The 23,881-nt window shown below is 36.1% G+C and overlaps 1 protein-coding gene across 1 annotated transcript in view; it reads right to left on the minus strand.

The window, feature by feature from the left end:
* Nucleotides 1-1,573: 1,573 nt before the first annotated feature.
* Cdh11 (cadherin 11) overlaps nt 1,574-23,881 on the minus strand; it is a 164,760-nt gene continuing 142,452 nt past the window's right edge. The window contains 6 exon segments of the mRNA XM_028884362.2: nt 1,574-2,898; nt 4,770-5,021; nt 19,375-19,492; nt 19,719-19,828; nt 19,831-19,851; nt 22,431-22,567. Coding sequence (XP_028740195.1) covers nt 2,402-2,898; nt 4,770-5,021; nt 19,375-19,492; nt 19,719-19,828; nt 19,831-19,851; nt 22,431-22,567 — 1,135 coding nt within the window. The 3' untranslated portion in view covers nt 1,574-2,401.

Below are 23,881 nucleotides of genomic sequence, written 5' to 3' on the forward strand. Positions count from 1 at the left end.
TTTGTATCCAAATATGGAAAGACCACTTCAGATAAAATTTCTTTTAAGGCAACGTGTTCCAAATGAAAAAGGATTCCATGAGTTTGGAAAGACATTTTATTTCCAAGCTTCTAAGAGGGTTCTACAACATTAGGAGCCTTCAAGTGAAAAAGAAAATAAAGGGGGAAAAGAAGAGGAAAATCAAGCTCTTTTTACCTATTGAAAAGTAGACAATCCTGAAAAAAAATCCTTGACATAAAAATGTGAAAACGTAGTTGTCAATTCTATTCTGACTACATTCCTATATAAGTAAAAAGGATTATTGTAGGGGTTGGGTGACTTGCAGCTGAGTAAGTAATTTTCGTTTTCCTTTTGAGTTATTCAGTCATTTCAAATTCAGTTGGAGATCTTCACAAACCTAGCAAAATATTCTTTGGATTACAAAGACTATTTAAAAAAAAATGACTGCAACCAGCAATTACACAAGTACCAAGAATGTACATTCCTTCCTGGGATAAAAGACTTCAAGGTGGCAGTGTCCACTGAGTTTATCCCATTGAGTTATTCAACTGATTTGATTTCAGTGCAAAGTAAACTAGGAGTGAGCACATCATCAAAACCACTCTTTTTTTGACTGAGTCATAAAACATAGTATATAATAGGGTGTCATGAAATAATGACAATAAAGTAAAAAAGATAATCAAAATTGTCCACAATCCAAGAAAAAAAAAAAAAAAAAAAAAAAAAACATGTGCCCTATGTTTCAAGAAAAGGAGAAATATTTGCAGTGTGGTTCTATGTGTTGTCTCCCCAAGTATTGCTTTGTCTGGACCTTTGGTCCACTGTACAAGTGAAATGTCCTTCATAGAAGTTCCAATCCCCAAGAAACTAGGCAACTGCAGATGACTGTGACATAAGCACAGATCAAATGTCATCAACCTTCAGTATTCAACACGGTCCCTGATCTCATTATGAGCACATGGCCCAAAGCATCTTCTAAAATAAAGGTCTTTAAGAATTGCCCTTTCTGTCCCGAAGACTTGAAATTTTCTATTATTTTAAGACAAAATAAAATTACAGGAGGAAAAATGAGCACTTTCAACTGCCAGTCATCTTACTTTAGCCTAATAAAATCTACATAAAGAAAACTAGAGTAGTGTCAGTTTTGACTACTCCTCCAACTCTACAATGCTCAAGGTGGGGTATCAAGTCTATATCTAGAACATCGAGAGGTCTGACAATCCTCATGAATTTGTCTCTCATAACTATGAGTTCACAGGTTAAATGCATATTATATAACACATTGTAAAACCATAGGCTAATCATAGGCTAGTCTAGATCCCTAATGTCCTTCTTCAGAAGTTATACTTGAGGAAAAGCCAGGATGTAAAACCATAACGTACAAAAAATAATTTACATGAAGTTACAGATTCTTATCTTAAAAACTCAAACATATTTGATTTAAATAAACAAATAGAGCAGCAGACTATAACAGATCATAAATAGGGTTATTAAAAGATCACAATTAAATTAGAAATATAAACGGATCATTAGAAAACCTCATTTTTTTCAATGTTAAGAATCAAACCCAGAATTAAAAAAGAATCTTTTTTTTATTTCAAAGGTTGCTTCTTATATTGAAGCTCATATTAAAGCAACAGTACAATGTTCATAAAATATAAGTGTGATGCTGTAACATTTCCGTACATGTCAGAATACTGATATTTGTATGTATACTAAAATAAGAACTTTAAAATTGTACAAATAGATACATTAAAAATGACATAGAAATAGGGTGCTCCTCACTGAAACAAGACAGTTATATCTGGCACGTATTAGTTTAGGATGAAAGTAGAAGCAAAAAGATTTACAAGAATCAGCAGTAACAAGATTGATGCTCAAGAGACATAATTGTACATTGTATTGTACATACATCGTATGGGTTTAAGCTGGCTGGATATTATATATTTCAAGTTTAAAAATGCACTACAGATAGAGTGTCCATAGTTTAAGGCGAAATTACAGCTCAGAACTGTTGTCCTTTCTAATTTTGTGGAAGCTTCTTTGACAAATTAAAAAATAAAATAAGAGAGACTTAGATGTTCATAACACATAGACGATTTCCCTTCATTGTAAGTTCACTGTAGACTTTTCCTTCATTTAAATATTTTGTGTGCCAAGTGGTTTTTCTCTAATGAAGTTGATAAACAACTTCAATATTTGCTTTTTTTAGTGGGAAAAGGTACTTCACAGTATTTACCACTTCAATGTCCTTGCAGTTTTATTAAATGTTTCCTCTCTGTAAAACTCTGCTTGCTTTAAATGAGCCTTTCCTTGTTTTAAAAAAATACCTGTTTACACATCTTCTAGATTCTTGAGAATGCCAGACACAGTTCTTAAGGCCAAATTTGTATCATTATTGTTAAGAGTCATCATCAAAAGTGTCTTTGGAGCCATACAAGTCTGCTAGTTTCTTAAAGCGAGGTCCCCAGTTCTGTAGATAGTCGTAGTCCAGGTCTGAATCTGTGGTGGCAGACTCTAAGGAGCTCAAGGACCCTGCCACAGAACCCCTGCCCTCATAACCATAGATTTGGATGGAGTCATACGGAGGGGCCGTGGGGTCATTATCTGCCTCCTGTATTCTTGTGTTGATGAAATCATCTACATCCACACTATTGGGTGCTGGTCGCAGCCCAGGTCTAGGCATGTACTGATACTCAGGTTTGATGTCTTTGCGAGGGATAAATCCATTGATACCATCAGGATTCTGCAGGGTGGCAATGTCGAAGGCTTCTGTGTCTTCCTCACCACCTCCTTCATCATCATAGGTTATGATGTTCTCACGAACATCTTCTTCCTCAAACACAATGAGTGGCTCTTTCTTTTGCCTCCTCAGAGTCACAAACAATACAACAATGACTGTAGGAAAAGAAAAAGAAAGTCAGCAAAGATTAAGCCCAGCCTCCCCGGAGAGGCTCTGCTTCAGAACCTGGAATGGTGAGAAAATGATCGCTTTTCCAGAACTCACCAAAGCTCCACACTGACCTGTCTCCACCAGGACAATCTGCCCTGAGAGTATTATGCCCTGTGACCTGACAGATTGAAATTATCTTGAACATTTTGCAAATGAATCCCAATGCTATTTGGCTGTCTTCTTAAGAATTAGGAAGGATTACTGTTTACTGAAAGGGATGTGTGCATTTTTCTTCTTGCAAATGAATGTAACTGGCTTCTCCAATTTTAGGACTAGAATGTTCAGAGAACTTAGGACTTAACTTTCTGAGGTAAAAAATGGGCTCCTGTCCAAAGGCCCTACTCTGTAATACAAAAGTAAACCTTATCATAATGGGTGGGAGAGAGGACAACTATAAAAACTCTCAGGAGAAGAATATACTACCTATTTGAACATAAAAACAGAGTGTCATTTAAAAGCACAGGTGAAGCCATCCTGTATTTTCTGGGAGAGGTATTCCATTAGTCTCGGCACTTTCTTGCCAGAGCAAGCAATCATTTATAAGGAACTCTAGACACTTCTTAATTCTTTATCGATTCTGTGTCTTCCCCACCCTTATCAAGAGGCTCCAACAATCTTTTGTTTGAAGACTCTCACACACTCAGCAAGATTGAAAACAAGGTTTGCAGCTGTATTTGGTAAATGGAGTGAGAGCTTCTACGAGTTCACGTAGTTCTGGGATTCAGGGATGAGAAACTACACTTCACTCAGATTTCACAAGGTCCCTAGAGCGCTGTGAATTGTCTCCAACATAGTCATCATTTTAAAACCCACACTTTCACTTTATTCATTCATTCATTCATTCATTCATCATTCATTCACTCATTCATGGAAAACCTCTTTCATTGGCTTCCAGAATTTATACGTATCCTCTAGGAATATGTATCTGGCATTCTTGGGCAATGTTGGGCATTCTCTAACCTATGTTTATATTACCTCTTGTCCCAATCATAGGATCTATTCTGTGTGTCTCTTTGTGAATTACTTCCTTGAGAAGCTGTGAATTCATCCAACACAGAGACTATCTCTCAGATTTTCCCATAGGGTCTGACTCCCAGATAACACTCAGTAACTGTTGAACCAACTCCCCCCCCAATTTTCTATGGAAGTCATCCTATTAATTCATTCAGTGGAAAACATCCATGTTTGATGTCAGACTTTTTGGGTTTGAAGTTTTATCATGGTACTTTTGGGTTCTGAAATGTTAGGACATGAGCAGGTGATGAGAGCTACCTCACCAGCAACTACAGGAAAAGCTTACAGGCAACACCATAAGGCTGAAGCATGCAGATGGATGTTGCAGATAATTAGAAGGTCACAGCTCAGCTTCTGCTGGCTAAGTTTTCTCTTCTTCCTTCATTGATCCATCATAGTAATAATTACTCATTCTGCTCCATTGTCCCTAATCTTTCTCCATCCATTTTTATTATTTATTAATTTATTTATTTAGAGAAACCTTGCTCAGATAACAGGTTTCTGCCTAAGTTCCTCAGCTACAGAACAGTCTCCCATGTCCCTCCAGCTTAGAGATGAAATCTGCCCTATAGTCCTGTGATACAAAGTAAGATGCTCATCAAGACTTTCCTTAGACTCTTACTTCAAAATCTGTCCATTCACATGCTCTACCCATTGTGCAATAGAATTCATGAAAGCTATCACACCTTATTTGTTTTTAACTCTGTGAATATGCACAGTACAGTCCTTGGAACCACCCTGTACCGGATAAATCATTCAAAGGATGTCCATTGGTTGTACCATGTAACAGGGAAATCCTTACCCAGGAGAATGACAATGCAAGCAAGAATGGCGATGAGGGCCCCAGTGCTCAGGCCGGCATTCAGGATGTAGGCCTCAGCATTACAGGACAGCAGTGCCCCATTCACATCACATCCACAGACTTTGATAGTGAGGGTATTGGTGCTACTCATAGGTGGAATGCCACCATCGCTGATCACGATGGGTAGGAGGTAAAAGTCCTGCTTCTGCCGACTGAACCCTCCTCGACGGGCATATACTCCTGCAGTGTTATCTGTTTGAAGAAGAGAGACAGGGTATGTTTTCATCAAAGGGCCATATCGATCACAGATGCCTGCAGCTTTCCAGCTCTGAAGACATATTTTGTGTTACCAAAGCCCAAGTTAGAAGCTTTCTTGCTTGATAATTCATCTAGATGTTATAGAGGCTTTGGACATAGCATGATAAGATGGTAAAATCATTTCACATTTTGGAATAAGATAGAGAAGTTGACTTTTTAAGGTTTGTCCTTTGGTAGTTTGTATTTATATTTCCTACAGAAATTCCACATCCTTCTGCACCCACATCATGAACCCATTCATGAACCACAGGAAAATTTCTTCAAGAAAGTAGAAATGCTTGATTTAACCTTGCAGCTCATTCTTGTTATCTTCAAACTCTAGCAAGCCTCAGCAACCAAGTCATTATGCATTTCACCTGATCCTGATTCAACAGTTCTCTCTGTCACTCACATTGCACAGCCCAAGACTCCAAAGCAGAACATCGTGTTTTATGTACCTAGGCTTAATGGTGTTTTCTGGTTAACACAGTCTGCGCTGTCCCAAATGAACTAGTTCAGTCCAACATAGGGAACTCATTCCTGTTCCAAGCATTCATTGCTTTTGCACCTGTCTTGTCTTTTCTTCCATGTTTTCTTGCATCAAATAGCTATGTTCTATCATGACAGTAGGACTTCTGGCTCAAAAATTCATCACTAATTCATCCCTTAACCCTTCCATTACCCCTGTCCATTATGAATATCCACACTGTATTTTCCTGTTTCTACAGAAGTACATGTTCTCCACATCTCTCAGAATCTATTGACATAACCACTTTGACCTCAATGAGACTGGGGATTTCTAGAGAGTGGGAGATTTTATCTGATTTATCTCAGGCTCTTTCCATTCAGATGCACAGCAGACATTTAATAAATATTTGTTGAGCAAATAGTGTAACTAGGTCCTGGAAAAGTTTAACCAAAATCCAGATGTTGGCTTTCATATTTCTTCCATGTTTTATAACTTTTATTCCCCAATTGCTTCCTCATCATGTTCTCTCTACAGAAAAAAATCCAGTATAGGATATATTTCCTAGAGGGAAAACATAGCTGTTGTTCTTGTTGTTGTTTAAAGGAAGAAGTAGGAATTTAACATGCTCCATCAAATTGCATATGACACCCTGATCTACTGGCATGGCCTGTCCATTTGTAGGTTAAGAAGCAATAATTTATAGCAAAGTGAGTGATATAGCCAACAGCAAGGCCACCTAGCTGGAAAGCTTAAACTAGGTTGATAGGGCTATAAATTTGTTCCTTTAGTAGGAAAAATCAAAGAATCTTGAAATAAAATTGATGCATTTTAGGTAAAAGAAAAACTGAAATTGATTTTACTTGGCCTGTTCGGTAGATCTGGTCTCATTTAAGGTTGAGCACACAAGGCTAAGTAGTGTTGGAGGTGAGCCATCCTTATTCACTGATTTTGGCAATCTTTATGATGATAGTTTCTCAGCCTTGCACTGCCAACCCCTCAACTAAGCCAAGGAAGAACAGCTATGTCTCACATTTTTATATTTTCTGAATTTTATTTGATTGGTATACTGTGCTTTTATTATTAGAGGAAAGTTATATATACTACATAAAATAGCATGAAAAGTAAACTAGCCAAACAAAAGTTAGTCTTCAGGTGATGCTCTTCTGTTCAGGGTGACAACTCTGTCCCTCACTTCATTATTAAATGTACATGCCTATAATAAATTATTTAAAGACATTGTCTCTTTTTTGCTTTTCTGTGTTCAAATAAGCCTTCCACAACTAAAAATTTACAATCTTTGCTCCATTTTAACAATTTGAAATATCATTATAAACATAAATATTAAATATTAAAAATATAATTTAAATATAAATAAAATAAATATTAAAAATTCATAAACACAAGCAAATTAATTAGATGTCTTGATCAAACTAACCATAATATGGGTCCCCAGTGGACCTTGATTCAGCTTAACTATGCAGGTTCCACTCTGGCAACATGATATTATAGCTGAAGATAATGAGAATTGAGCATTTTTTCTTTCTGTTTTTATAAACTTTTGAAAACAGAAGTTGAAATATGTTTTTCAACCAGTCATTCATGCAAGCTTGTCTCTTCAGATCGCAGCAGTCAGGCTTCTACACAAGAGTGGTTTAAACTCAAACACTCGTGTATAACACAGTTCTGTAAACACCAGCAATATGTGAAACAGAGATGAGTCATCTTCTCCAGAGCCAGATGTTCTCAGAAACACTGAAACTACTACAGAAAAGTTCATCAGACTTCCAGGTCTGCTGAATTGGGTCCAATCTCAGAATGGTACAACAGCAGGATCATTAAAACTTCTTTTAAAATCTCTTCTAGAAAAGGATGTTTATGTACCTAGAGATTAGGACCAATTCTAAGGATAGGAATGAAATGGACTATGAGTCTTCCAAAAAATACTAATTGAAAGTTTCATGATGAATCTTGTTTTTTCCTGTCTGGAGCCTTGCTTGCTCATTTTTAAATAAGGAAATCTATCTATACACCACAAAAAACATGAAATAGCTACTGGAACTAAATGATGTAATATACTCCATTGATTGTCCTCTGACTGGTTGGTCTTCCAGAGGACCCACAGAATCTGCCAACAAAAAACTTAACACCCAAAGCCAAGTTCATACATGAGCCTTAATGAAGTGTTAAGGTCATAGATATAAGTCTTTGCTGTTGAATAATCCTTCTTTACACTGTGTGAATATATTTCACCATGATTGGTTTAATAAAGAAGCTAACTGGTCAATAGCTGAACAGGATAAAGTTAAGTGGGAGAACCAAACTGAGAATGATGGGACAAGGAAGGGCAGGGTGAGGAGTCAGCAGCCAGATGCAGAGAGAGCAGTAGATGAATGTGACATGTTAATAAAGTTACAGCCACATGGCAGAGCACAAATAAGAAATATAGGTTAACTTAAAATGTAAAAGCTAGTTAGTGATAAGCCTCAGCTCTTGGCCAAACATTTACAGTTAATATATGTCTCTGTGTCTTAATTTGGAAGTGGCTCCCAGAAGAGAAAAACTCACAAGTATTATATACCAATCTGACCTAACACTGAGCTAATCTAAGCTTCTTAAATCCATAAAGTGTATTCTCTCTAAGTCCACATTGTCCCACCTCCCATAGGAGTATGAATTTTTTCTAGAGCAGTTCTGAGCACTAGCATCAGAGCCTATGATAATATTTCTTGTGATCCATCTATAACATGGTCAACAATAGACAATATGGTCATGAACAAGTGCAAAGCAGTTCTAAACGCACTAATCAGAAAAGAAATAAACTAACAATAGCAAAACTCCTTTTTGGGAAAAAGTGCTGCATTTTAAGAATGAATATGTACACTTTTCATCTAAATTAATTTGATTGGCTGGCCATTCATACTCTGTCTTAGAAAGTGCCCTTAGTTTGAATTTATGAAAGTAAAAGAAGAGGTTAAGTATGAGCATATTTACAGAAAAGGATAGATTTCAACATGGTAACTAAGAGAAGCCATAAAAAGATAAATATTTCATTAATTTTAAATGTTCTATTTTGAGACTTCAAAGACCCTTTTCCAACCCATGAAAAATCCTTAAAAAGAAAAAAAACACAATCAGTCTTAAGGATCAAATGGAAGTATTTTACATCTTGAAACTTCTCCATATTTGTTATTTGATTTTAAACATGAAATTAATATATTTAGAATTAACTTTGCTTTCATTCACAAAAGTGCTTAGTGTGGTGTTGGCCTGTTGATAATGCTAGGAGAATATTAATTCTTTTCTGGAAACTCTCATATTTGAGTAGGAGACTAATGAGGAAGAGAAACTCATTGGCAAGGATGGGAATGTGAATTCATAGAAATGTTACTAAGTCTTCTAATAAAACTGCCTACATGGAAGTGCTTATACTCCCTAAGTAGGAAATTGTTTAGTGCTTCAGTTCTAAGTTATATATTTTCCCAGGATAACAAAATATTGTTCAAGCACTTTGATTTTACATCCTGATGCTCAACATTTTCAACACTGGGTGCAGGTAGGTAACTAGTTCTCCTTTTCCCCACTTAGGCAAAACTTTGCAAATGTTGCCATTAATTAGTGGTATATGACATGCACAGATTGTAGTGTTTCTATAAATGGAGAAAATAAATTCAGGTTTCAAAATTTTATGTCTAAAACATGGACTCCTAATTGCATGCTGCTTTTACCTGCACAGTTTTTCATTATACTAACAAAATTCAAAGTTTCCTAATGATCATGGTCTCCATGGCACCTGGTTGGGATGCTTATATAAGCATTATGATGATGATATAGCCCACTGGGGAGAAACATAAAATATGACACTAAAAGGGAAAATTCTGGTGGAGAAATACCCCTTGATATGTGGCTGCACTGGACAGCAGATCTTGCATTAATCTAAAACATATTGCCAGAAATGAGCACAGCTCCTGCATGTTAAAATGTGATCAAAGAAAGCATGGCAGCAAGAAACGAGAATAGTCTGCTGTTTTCCTGTTGATATCAGAGGGAAGTTCTTCCTTGCCACTCTTGGTTCTCTGTCCTTCTAGTCTCTGAAGGTAAAGAACCTTTATTTCCTGAACTGCTGAAGCACTCTGGTTATTTATAAGACGCTTCAGATGCTTTAGTCTGAGAATCTGCTCTTGCAATCATTAAATATTTGGGGAAGTTTAAAGTAGGCCTTACTCTTAGGGAGATACTTTCTTTCCTTTTCACTAAAATTTGCCTGTTTTACCAATTCATCACATCCTTAGGGAAGAAGTAGATCTATCAACTTTAGTAAGACCTCTTCCATATATTAAGGAAGTTCATTATCAAGTCACTAGCAGAATAAATATTTATTTACTTTCTATTGGGCTCCAGCTTACCTAGGACAGTCAATAGCTCTTATATATATATATTATGTATGAGTATAATGTGTATGTGTGTGTGTGTGTGTGTGTGTGTGTGTGTGTGTAAAGAAAGAAGATGCATATGACCCAAAAGTCTTCAAGAAGTATTAAGCTTTAACAATTTCAGAAAGCAGTATGATGCACAATTATATAAATATCATTACAAAGTTTAACTTTACATAATTATTGTATGCTCATTCAACTTTGTGAATTTTTAATAATTTTTTTAATTTGGTGTACCAAGAAGCTTGTCGTTATCAACCTGAGTGGCATAAATACTAAAAATTAAAAATAGTATTTGCAAAGTCGGTAGTGTACATATGTGTGTTCAAAGATGAACTTATTGGCCACATATATTCTCATTTTCTTGACTTTTTAATTACCCTGGGGTCTCTTTCTCTAGCTGTGGGTAATTTGTGTTTCACAGCCCACAGTAAACTTTGAATGCCTGTGGTCTCCACAAAACACAAAGTTCAGGTACTTTGTTTCATTCACTGTTTTGTTGTTATCTGTGTGTCTGTAGTATTCTATATGTTGGTAGAATAAATGATTTCTTGTGTTTTTATGCTGTTGTGGAATACTATTTAGGATGTGTTACATTCATTTATGCTGTGGAATATTTGTTTAACTATGCAAAGATGTGTTACAATCTTTTACCTTGCATTTGTTTAACTCTGTGAAGCTGTGTTATTCTGCCTGCCTAAAACACCTGATGGGTCTAATAAAGAGCTGAATGGCCACTAACAAGGCAGGAGAGGGATAGGGAGAGCTGGCTTGCAAAAAGAATAAATAGAAGCAGAAGAAAAGAGGAATGAAAAAAGGAGAAGGATGCCAGGGGCCAGCTACCAGCCACATAGCTGGACACAGAGTAAGAAGTAAAGAAAGGTAGAACAGAGAAAGGTAAAAGCTCAGAGACAAAAGGTCCATGGGAAAATCTGGGTAGAAACAAGCCAAGCTAAGGCCAGGCATTCTTAAGTAAGAATAAATCTCCATGTATTTATTTAGGAGCTGGGTGGTGGACCCCAAAAGAACAAGGAGCAAAGGGAAAACAACAACAATACTACACTGTTCTTATTTGTATATGGGGTATGTGTGTATGTGCCTGTGTATGCATGGATGAAGGTGTGTAAATCTGTGTATGTGGCTATAAGAGTATAAGCCTCTGTGCATAACTATAGTACGATGTTTTGAAGGGGGTGTATTTGTGTCCCTGTGAGTTGTGTGCATGCCTACAGAGGTCATTAGAAGACAAAAGTTGTCCTGCCCTAACATTTGTCACATTATTCCCTTGAAACAGAGTTTCTCATTGAACCTAAAGCACTTCACATTTAACTAGGCTGGCTGACTAGCAAGCTCCCATGATCTGACCCTCTCAGTCCTGAAATATTGAAGTTATAGGCACACAAATACATCCCATGTCACCAGCTCCTGCCAGGCTACTGTTTTCAATACACCAAATACTGATCTAGTATTTTTATGGTCACATTTTAAAGATTCACTATTTTCCAGCCTATCACTTCACATTACTTACTTTCAAACCTAATCTGACCTTTGCCACCTTTATCTATACTGTACATATTATTGATTTATCTTTTTCCTATTTTTCTTTTTGGACAAGATCTTATTCTGTGCCCCAAGATGGCCTAGAACTCACTTTGTAGCCTAGGATGTCTTCAAAAGCCCCAGCCTCCTAAGGACTAGAATTAAAAACATGCAACACTGAGGCAAAACATAGATGACTAGAAACAGATTAAATTAAGTTAAAAGAGCTAGTGAGACAAGCCTAAGCTAAGGCTGGGCATTCATAATTAATAATAAGTCTGTGTGCTTTTATTTGGGAGCTGGTTGGTGGGCCAAAGAAAATTTCAAATGTATTTGTCTCATGTAAGCAACACATAGTTGCACCTAACAACTTATCTTTGTATTGAAGTATTTGGTCAAGATTAAATATAATTAGTCCCATTTGAAGTTTTATCACTGTCATTTTGCTGTTTGTAAATGGAAATATTTGTCTTTGGGTTTTCTATGAACTCTAAAAATAAATTTTTAAAATTAATAAAAAAACATGCAACACTACATATGGCTACTGATATTTCTCTTGGGAACTGATATGTCTTTTAATAATATTATTCCTTTAATATTGGTTAGACCTTAGTAGAGTCAACAAAGGCAACATTATTAAGCTTTTAATATGGGTAAATTCCATACCTTATTGCTTCTACATATGATTTTCTAAAAAAAATTTTCAATGAGAAATGAAGAAAGAAACAATTCTCACAATAACATGGAAATACAAATGGAAACAGAATTCAAATTTTCTAGTTTTCAGTGCATTTCATTTGTCCACAGCTAATCTTTGCATACTATATGGTTGTATGTTAATTAAGTCAATTTCCTTTTATCAAGTTTTTCCAACACAGATGGTAAAAAAGTGAACTCCATTTTAGTTGAAGAACCAGAGGGCCTCATGCTCTAGAGAAAGTAAAACAAGAAACAAAACCAAAAACAAAACAAAACAAAAATGACAACAAAAAAAAAGCTCTTAAAAATCTAAGGTCTGTGTTGCAGAGAGACAAAAAAAAAAAAAAAAAAAAAGAATCAAAAGCACACAGAATGTTTCTCTTCCCACAGCTTTGTCAGAAGTCCACATGCACACTTAGCCTTCTAAAAATTTACAAAAGCCAACAAATATTTTATTTTACCAGTATTTTGCAACAAAGGGAATTTATTGTTCCGAGACCGGGTTTCTCTGTGTAGTTTTGGAGCCTGTCCTGGTTCTCGCTCTGTAGACAAGGCTGGCCTTGAACTTATATCCACCTGTCTCTGCCTCCCGAGTGCTGAGATTAAAGGTGTGCGCCACTACCACCTGGCTCAATAAAGGGAATATTACAATGCGGCAAATTATAAACCAGATGGCCTTTAAATTGCTAATGTAAATGATAATTCAAGACTGTGGTGGCTACAATGACTCCCAGAAGAAACAAGAAGTTGTACACTTCTGGGGGAATTATGTTGTAGAATCTACATATACAATTATGTATATATGTATATGTATATATGTATATGTATACATATATATCATAAAGGAAACATGATAGCAAGAATTGCCTGTATGTAGCTATATAATTCAAGTATACACCTGTGTGTATTATATGTTGACATTGACAGAATATGAATAGTTACAGATTATTACATTTGTTATGCTAAAATCTTCTGTAATGTTTGTTGAATTTTCTCCATACTGGAGGGGTGCAAAATGTAGAAAATAATATTTTTACAAAAGCACTTCATAAACAAACACAAAAATAGTGCCCATGAACTTGGTGAAATACAAACATTTAGAGACATTTAAGCCACTTAAAGAATTTAAGCCGGTTAGTTAAGACAGTGGCCAGAGCAAACTTCAAAAGAATATGTGTAAGATACCCATTAACATTTGTGTACATGCAACCACTAAAGAAAACAATATACTGACAGTGGAGTTAATCAATAGAATGGGAAGAACAACAAACCCTAGATTTCTACCATACATGAGGTAGGAGATAATAACAGTGGTGGTAAATGTTCTTGGACATAGTCAATCATAAGTAGTTACAAAATGACTGACTGGTCACATAATATCCACAGATAAAAGGCTTAAATTTAAAGCTGACACACAAAGAAGATGAATAAGTGAATAATGTTATTAATTTTGGTGAGAAAAGCATTATTAAGGATAATACAAGAGGAAAAGTACACTATTTATGAGAGTGGCATAAACAAGATTGAAAAGATGTTGAAACATCAGGATGTCTGCGTGATGGAAAGGGCAGGTCAAAGGTTAACATTGTCAACAGTTGAGATTTAAACTCAACTGTAAAATTACGAGTCCACTATTTAGGACATGGAAAAGGAATGTGAATGGTCAAGTTCTAGGAATGCAGCAAGGGTGTTGGAGAGAGCTCAGGAGCGAAGAGTAAGTACTACTCTTGCAGAGGAGCTAAGTTTGATTCTTAGCACCACATCAGATAGCTCCCAACTACCTGTAACTCTAGCACTAGCAGGATACCATTTCTCTGGTCTCTGCAGGCCAAATATACTTTTACCTGCACATGCCTGACCCCACCACATACATAAAAATAACTAAAAATAAGACAAGAAACGATGGATATTTAAATTTTGCAAATGATGGAAAACTTAGAATTGTGAAATAATATCACTCTTTTATTTTCCAATTAGGCAAGACTAAAATGAAGTTATGTGAGTTTAGTTTGCACATGAGAAAGTTGACAGTGGAGTGACTTTCCTGACGCTTTCAGAAACCAGTGTGACATTTCCAACAAACACTTTGCCTAGGAAGAAATCAATGTATATTATATGAAAACTTCCATTTGTAATAAAGGGAAAATTGAAAACCTAACAACAGCAAAAAAGCTTTTGGTCTATTGAATCCATTCTAAGAATTCATCCTAAAAGTGTTACTCACACAACTGCCAAAGGTGTGCAAAAGCAATGAATTTAAAAATAACAGCCCAATGTTGTCCTATAGTGAACAGGACCATACATAGCTAGAAGGCACTGACATCATTGTTCTGATGCAGACCAATGTATACCACATGCTGAGTGGAAAACAGATGTATTGTTTAAGTTGCTTTTCATTAAAATAAGAAAAGAAAACAGCTAGAGAAGAATACAAAACAACAGTGATTCTTTTTTTTTTTTTTTTTTTTTTTAGCGTACACCATGTTATTTTTTATTATTTTTAGTCTTATTCCTATTGCTTGTGTTTTCTAATCTTCCTACAAGGGATATGTATTAATTATACAATAGAAAAGGATCATAAAATTCTTTGCAAATATATTTTATCACAATTATTATGGCTATGATTGAAATGGAAATCAAAATCATTTTTCATTTTCTCTTTAACATTCCCTGAATTCTAGACTGATGAACAGAATTATAAATTTTTCCTCTCTGTGGATTATTCTTATTTAACTATGCAGTAAAACAAAGACAGAACAGAATTAACTACAAATACTACATAGGATTTTTTATGCACTTTCCAGCATGTCACATGTACAAAGCAATGACTCCCCAATATTTAGATTACATTTCATGACTGACTGGGAGTATGACCTTGGACAGATCACTGCTTATGGACAATTATTGTTCTTGCCTCATTTGAAATTGTGACTAAAGACAAAACACATCCTAATGGGCTCTTTGACGAATTGGGTAAAAATGGTTCTGTTAAGATTTTATACGCCAGTGAAGAATTGGCTAAATGCGAAGGATTATTCCCTCTCTTTTTCCACCCTTCTACTTTCCTTAGACATTATGCATTCCTTGTGTTTTCAGAAATGTCATAAGTCTGGTATTTTCAAAGTAAGTGCATCTCAATGGACTCAGTGGACTGGCTCTTTATCTGCTCAAACAACTCCCATCTGGTATTAATAGCTCAAGATGGACTTACATGTTGAAGAGTCACCCAATGTTCTACTTTCTTTATACCTGCTGATCCACCTTTGAAGCCAGGAGTGCAGGATGGAGAAGGATAAAATGAAATAAAAGGCTGCTTTGTACTAAGAGGGTTTTCCTCTTATATTTCTAAAGGTGCTTAGGATGACTTTCAGCAAACACAATAGTGATTATCTACATGGCATAATGGAAGTAAACACTCAAGGAGAAAGTGACTTGATCCTTTTACTCAGCATGATCTGAACCATTATCTCCTGTTTTCTATGGAAAATAGTCTCTGCCGAGAAATTTGGTAACTCAGTAGGCTATTAATAGGATGTGGAATGTGATTATTCCTTTTGGATTACTTCAATATGTAATTACTTTTAGGAGCCAGCAGAAAGTAACTCTATTAAATGATAATTATAGGACTGTATTTGCTTTGAGGTTCTGTAATAGCACTAAACATGGGAGTTTTCATTAACTGTTTGCCATAGTTAATAAAGTAATTTTTCTTAAGAAGTAGCAATTCTCTGCAAAAGTATAGCTCAACAGTAGGATTAGTCTCCTAAAAGAGAAGGTAGGGAAGATGAATTGTGTAGTTGGCTGGCTCATCTGTGGTAATATAATCTCCATGAAATTATAGATGGCATCCACAAAGTACTGTGGTAAAATAAAATACTTATAAACCTCTGGAGAACAATATGCCACAATACAGTGTTTACAGAGGTTAATGGAGACAAAATATGATTTTACATTAAAAATAAAGACTGAGCAGGTGATGAAGATGAACCTGGCCCACTCAGTAAAGCCCAGAACAGTCTGCTGTTCGTAGGAGGCATACTGTAAAGGCAGATTTTGCATACTGTAAATGCAGATCTTGCATACTGTAAATGTAGATCTTGCATACTGTAAATGCAGATCATGCAGGGAATAGAGCAAAGCATTACACTTCAAATGTAATTTGGGAATTATATCAACATACACACACACACACACACACACACACACACACATATATATATATATACATATATATATATGTATATATATATATATATATATATATATGCACAACCAGAGTTTTCTGGATAGCTGATCAAGTCTCCTCACTACTGACAAAGATAAGTGAAAACTAAACTAATATTAACACTGAAAAATGTGAAAACAAAACAAGGTGTATGATTCAGACTAGTACTGGAAACTAATTTGGGAAGATGGAAACTTCTAACAATTAAGGCAAGGATTGTCTTGTGCTAAAATACAGATACCTCAGAAAGCCTTATGAAATCTTTATGCAGAACTTTCTCAACTTAGCTAAGTACACATTGATTCAGTTCTCACCTGCACTCCTCTCCTGGAAGAACATCACGACAAAAGTAAGCTCCTATATTACTCTCTGTACCAACTGAAGGTATGTGTCCTTAGCTGGAAACTCCTGTCTACCCTATTGATTTGTAGAATTCTTTTCTCTCTCTGAAATAGAACATTATTTTAAGGTGTGTCAGTTTTGTTTTTGTTGCATTTGTTTAACTCTGTGAAGCTGTGATACTTTGCCTGTCTTAAACACCTGATGGTCTAATAAAGAGCTGAATGACCAATGGCGAGGAGGGAGAAAGGATAGGCAGGGCTGGCAGGCAGAAAGAATATATAGACGGAGAAATCTGAAAGGAGAAATAAGTAGCCAGAGAAGGAAGAGGACTCCAAGGCCAGCCACTCAGCTACACAGCAAGCCACGAAGTAAGAAATAATGAAGGTTATACAGGAATAGAGAAAGAAAAAAGCCCAGAGGCAAAAGGTAAAGGGAATAATTTAAAGTTAAGAAAAACTGGCTAGCAACAAGTCAAGCTAAGTCTAGACATTTATAAGTAAGAAAAAGTATCTGTGTGTGTGATTTATTTGGGAGCTGGGAGGCAGGCCCCACAAACAATATCTCTCTCTCTCTCTCTCTCTCTCTCTCTCTCTCTCTCTCTCTCTCTCTCTCTCTCTCTCTCTCTCTCTCTCTCTGCCTTCCCCTCCCCTCCCCACTCCCTCCCCACCCCTCTCCTTCTCCCTCCATCTCTGCCTATCTCCATCCCTCTCTACCTCTTTCCAACACATCTCCTATACTCAGTGCCTCTTTGCATACCATGAAAACACTCTAGCTTTCAGCTGCTGAAACTTGATCCCTTTTAGTTAACTTTGTTTTTGAGACAGGATCTTGCTAAGTTGTGTAAGCTTTCTTTGAACCCATTCTGTGGTTTAGGAAGTCCTTGAATATGCGATCCTGCCTCAAACTTCAGAGCAGGGAAGATTATAGGCCTGTGTCCCGGGTCTGGTTCAATTATTTCCTGAAGGAGCTTACTTCTACACATAAAGCCAAGGTGAAGGCTAAGGACAAAATAAAAGGATGCAAAGTAAAGATGCTATTTTTGAAATGATAAGGGCCATTTTAAAAGTGAACACTAGCTTTACTGTAAGGTTCCTTTAAAACACATATCTCTGCAGAAGACTTGTCTCACTTCTGAGAAAGCAGTGAATTGGGAGAGAAAAGCCCCTGTCATAATACCTCAGGCATTTTCCCTCGTAGTCTCATTTTGATATATGCTTAATTTATAAGTCTCATAATTAAATGTTCTAGTCAGTTCACGAAATATTAAAATATGTCAAACCACATTCTCTCTAGATCCAGTAGCATAAGGAATATTGCTCTGCTTTAATATCACCACAGGAAGAAGTTAAAGCAGTAACATCAAGCTTGACCACTTGGTTTAAAACTCAGCTCTACTTTTTATCTGCATGGTTGCCTTTCAGGCAGATTATTTAATAATGGTTTTGTGCTTCATTTTCCTCATCTGTCAAATGGGAATAATAATAACTACTGCCTGTGGTGCAGTGAAAATTAAGTGAACAGAATAGGTGAGGAATCATAGCACAGTCCTTGTATTGTAGCTACTGGCATCATGGTACTGATGGCAGTCATAACAGTGGTGGGGAAGTAGCAGTGTTCTTACATTAGTTTGAGACTTGTCTTCTTAGTCTTCTTCAAGTCATGAGGAAAGAAACACACTTATATTCTTTACATGGATAGCATGGGGCTGTTAAAACTGCTATATCAAGAAGGGCCTACCTCTGTGTCCCATCCCGGATGGTTGCACTGGTCTCCGCATTTCATAGGCTGACACTGTCACAGATTTACATACACAGTTTCTACTGAGAAGAAATGCTCAGAGCATAACAGTATGGTTTGTGAATCAACAGGATTACTTGATCTTCATCCCTGACTCTGCCACTAACTTTGTCTAGGGGCTGTGCCACTTCAGATCTCTACAATCAAAGCATCTCCTCCTAACAACCTGCAAGTCTGTGACTTCCTTGACCCACAGAATGAGAAGCAAGAAGTACATTGAATACTGTCATTTTTTTTTGAAATGGACAAACAGTGCTTCATTTTAACCCCTTCTGGCAATACTACTGTGAGAATTTTTAGATATGGATTTCTGCTCCCAGCCACACTGCATTGCAACTATGTTTGGAGGGTAAAGCCTGTGTGTGAAAGATTATGCTGCCTTACAAAGTTGAACTAATCTCTTTTCATGCTTTACTTGATATCAATATTCATAAAGCCATGCTTCCCCGAAGGGTTTATCAATCTCTTTTTAAAAATTAGATAAATGGAGTTGTTTGCATATTGACCCTGTAAGCTTTCCCACTTGGTTTTCCTGCTGCTTCATGAATATCAAAGCAAACACACACACACACACACACACACACACACACACACACACACACACACACACGGAAAATAAAATTAGACTCACTTATTCATATGTATCAAATGAATCTGTGTGTCAAACAGAAGTGGCATTATTGTTCCTTGTTTATTCTTCACTAGGAAGGCATTATTAGATTAGTGAAAATATTTGTGCTGTGTAATATGAAAGGCATTTGTTTGCAATTTCTACTTCTCTGAATACATAGGAGTTTTAGTACAAACCTCTGTTGTCTCTCACTGTAAAATTTGGGTTGTGAATGATTTCAGGGGGTAGGCTGAAGATAAATCTTGGTCCATTGGCTGTGTCGTCCTGGTCATCTGCACTAACTGTAACTATTGGCTGAAAGAGAAAGGTGGCTCATAAATAAATCATGATAATATCAGCATATTTTTTATCCAGATTTTCCTAGCAGGATAAAACCTCTAATTTTAAAATTTTTTAAAAGCAGTACTAAGATATGAAATATTTTTTTGGACAGTGGCAGGTAACTAGAGGCGATGATTACAAAATCAAACTCTATTTCAAACACATTGCTTATGGGCAGTACAAGGGAAGTCAGATTTACCTGGTTGGAGAGTGGCTTGGTCTGATCACTCTCACAGATGAAGCCTTCATAAGGGGCAGCAAATTTAGGAGCATTGTCATTGACATCAAGGATCCTGATGGCCACTGGACTTTGGCTTCCTGATGTCTGTTGTCTGAAAAAAGAGAATTCAGACAGTAAAAAATACTATATAATGATCCATGCTAATTCTCAGAGTGATCAAGCTTCTTCCAACTATATGTACAGTTCTAAGAATTGCATAATTATGGTTTGACTAGGAAATGTTCACATGTACTCATATCTTTAGGAGTTCATGGGCTTTGGGGAGTGATTCAATCCAGAGGGCTCTGATGTAATTAAGAATCTATTGATGGTCTTGTAATATTGTGGTATTATTGGGAAATTGTGGTAGAATGAAAAGTAGAAAGTAGGGTCAAGTTAGAGGAATGATGTCACTGAAGCATACTTCATGTCTACCAAGATATGAACATCTTTGCTCTGTAGCATATTGCTCACCACAATGCTCTGTCTCCTTACAGGCACTTAAGGATGGAACAAGGGGGCCCTAGAATGAAACTAGGAATGTGTTGGCACAACTAAATTGCTCTTCCCTTTAAGTTATTCTCCTGAGTACTTCTTACAGAGCTGGAAAAAAACTAACACATGATTTGTTGGCACAAAACCTATCTCAGATCAAAATGTGTGAAATTCTGTGGAAGGATTCCTGGAATAAATGTCATGCCTAAAACAGGAAATACTATACCATTTTCCTACTTTGACTGAGAATAATTCTAAAGGTTACTAATAGAAACTAGTCCGGCTAGAAAGTAGTTTATTGCCATGTTTTTCAAAGTAGGTTCCCAAAGGTAGCATCAGATCCATCTGGTCATTTGTTGCTCATATAAATGATTGGACTCTAGTACAGATCTACTGAATCAGGGATCTCAAGATTGGTCCAAGAAATTTTGTTATAATATCCCAGATATGAGATGTATTGAGAGAGTTTGATATATGATCAGGTTCAAGAATTAATGGTTAACACCTATGCAAAATGCCTCAAGTCTTGACTGTAAGGCTATTGTTTGAGATTTAACATGATGGTCATAAGTTTTAAACTGCTGGAGAAGGTAAGCCATCTGTGATGGCTATTCTTGGTTCTCAAGTTGACTACATCTGGAATTAACTAAAATCCAAATGACCAAGCACACTCATGAGGGATTTTTTTTAATTAAATTGTTTGAAGTGGGAGGACACACTTCTAAACTGGATCTTTGAGGTGGAAATATAAACCTTTAAACCAGATATTTTGAGTCGAAATATCCATCTTTAATCTGAACCACACCTTTTGCTAGTGACCTAAATAAAGTACAAGGAATAGGAAAGCTCTCACTCTCTCTGTCATTGCCTACTTGCTATCATCCTCACTACCAAGTCCAATCTGTCACTGGCATTAGAGCCTACTTCTTCAGGATTTTAGCATGTACTGGAGACCAACTGAGACATCTAGCCTCATAGACCACACAACTACTAGATTCTTGAGCCTTACATTCACAGGCAGCCATGTTAGATTAGCTGGACCACAGCCTGTATGTCATTCTAATAAATTCTTTTTGATATATATAGAAAGAGTAATTCTGTAAGTTCTGTTGCTCTAGAAAACCCTGAGTAATAAACCATCTTTCTCAGTGTGCACACAAATTGTCCAAAGAAAATAAAACCATTTCTAGTTGGCTATTTATTGTTCTATGTGAACAACTAAAAATAAAATTAAAAACCAAAAAATAATTATATTGATAATAGCCTCAGGGACCTAAAATAAAATTAAATACTACTCTTCTATAGATAGATAGATAGATAGATAGATAGATAGATAGATAGATAGATAGATAGATGATAGATAGATAGATAATAGAATGTAACAACAAAATGACTCTTAATGACATTCTGCTATACTCCTAGATCAGTGTCTTGCTCAACAATCATCAGAGAAATTCTTCCTGCACCTGATAGGAATAAACAGAGAGATGCACAATCAGGCATTGTGCAGAAAGTGAGAAACCTTGGAATACTCATCCCTAAAATGTATATCTGTATCAAATCCATCCCCTCAAGGAACCCTGAAGAAGAGGCAGAAGGAGTGTAAGAACCAGATGGGTTGGAAGATACCAAGAACACAAGGTGCTCTAAATCAACCTGAAAGTTCATATGAACTTCCAAAGATTGGCACACCTTGCACAAAGCCTACAAGGGTCTGCATTAATGCTGCATCATAGGGGTCTGAATTTATTATGTCCTCCATTTTGGTGATTTTTTGGGGATTCCTGAGTATGAGAACAAGTAGGTATCTGATTCCTGTGCCTTCCCTGGGACTCTTTTTCTTCCCTTGGTTTGTTTTGTCAAATTCAGATATGTTAATTTTTGTTTTATCTTACTATATTTTATTTTATTATTATCCCTTAGAAGGCCATTTGTTTTTCTAATGAGAGACAGCTAGGGAGTAGATTCCAGTGGGACAGGAGGTGGAGAGGAACTGAAAACAGGAGAGGGAGGGGTAATATAATCAAGATATATTAGTTAGAAAAAAATCTATTTCCAATAAAAGGAGTAAAAAAATCTAAAACAAAACAAAACAAATAAACAAAAAATCCATCTCAGCAATTTTATCATATAGACTCAAGTCAGAAGAATTAATATTTAGTAAAGTCAAATCAAAGCCCTTAGGAGAATACTTACGAATTTCTGCTGCAAAGACAGAGATGTTGAGCCAGGCGGTTTCCTCTCTATCTAGAGGTTTGGTGGTTTTAATGAAACCATCCTCTGGATTAATTGTGAAAAACCTGTCGAGGTCAGTATGACGATCAATTGAATACCTAAGCAGAATGTAAATGAGGCAATTAGACCAAGACATTCAGAGCAGCTTAATATTTGAATATTGTATCCATGTTATATTTAAAGCAACTTTTTTTTTCAACTGATCTCATGACTTAGGTTTTCTTTTTAATCAAATTTATTTTTCAAACTTTACACATGAATCTTTTATAGAAATCATTTTGGTACATTGGACTTCTTTATTCAGTACAATGAATGAAAATGCTGTTTAGCATATTTGATTGAGAAGTATAATAATGTGTTGCATATTTCTCCATATTTACTATAATCACCCACCATCTGAATATTTATGAAATTGTGTTTGGGGAGTGAGTTTGTCTCACTCGCAAAGTACTCAGAGTCACAAATGTATCAAACCTTTGCCAAATTTTGTCATATGAAATATTAAATAGTTTCAAGGTTAACTAAATTCAACATCCAAGATCATTTATAGATCTAAACATCAGTATTTTCCACATTTAAAGAAAAGTGCTTGCTCTATTTTGTGTCCTTTTTGTTTTGTTTTGTTACCTATAGAGACCTGTAGGTAATTTGGTTCTGAATTTCAAGGTGCAAACACAAACCATGCTCAGCCAGTTACTTGTAGGTCATTCTCTTCGTTCCTTACAGAATGTGCTGCACTCCACAGCACAGTGCAAAAGTTTTATCAAGTCCTACTCACTTGGAATTTGTCTCTTTCAAAGACAAAAGGATTCTCAGAATATTTTGGAGATGTATTTATCATAAGGTCAGGTTGGAGATAGGGAAAGAAACTTGGCTTTGATTGAGGTGAGGTAAAATAACTTAGCCAGACTCGGCATGTAGAAACAACTTAGTTTTAATAGGTCTGCTAAGCTTGAAGGGTCCCACTAATTCATTTCACCACACCAACTTCAAAAAGAGGAAAGCTTCCAAATCTTAGATGCTTTTGAAACATTTTCATAAAATGCATAGAATAATCAGAAAATACAAGAATATCAGGGGAAGCAAGGATTCTGGATATCAAAGAGCCTACTCTCCTAATTTATACAGGATGGAAATTACAAATGATATATGTCTAATTTCTGAGGAACCAAAGTTGAAGGCCATATCTTCCTATCTCATATCAGTCACATCCTTTCCAGAAAAGATAGTCACACATGGACAACAATGTTATTGTATTCAAAACATGAGGTCATTCATAATGGACTTTGAATACATCGCCTTATGAGAAATGAATAGTTTCCCTTTTTCATGGGGATGAACTTTAGTTTGGTCTTACATTTCATCAAAGCCAGTAAAAGTCTGTAGCTTAGCCCTCAGCATATAATTCTATG

Source organism: Peromyscus leucopus, chromosome 5 (assembly GCF_004664715.2).
Source record: "Peromyscus leucopus breed LL Stock chromosome 5, UCI_PerLeu_2.1, whole genome shotgun sequence".
Lineage (NCBI taxonomy): Eukaryota > Metazoa > Chordata > Mammalia > Rodentia > Cricetidae > Peromyscus > Peromyscus leucopus.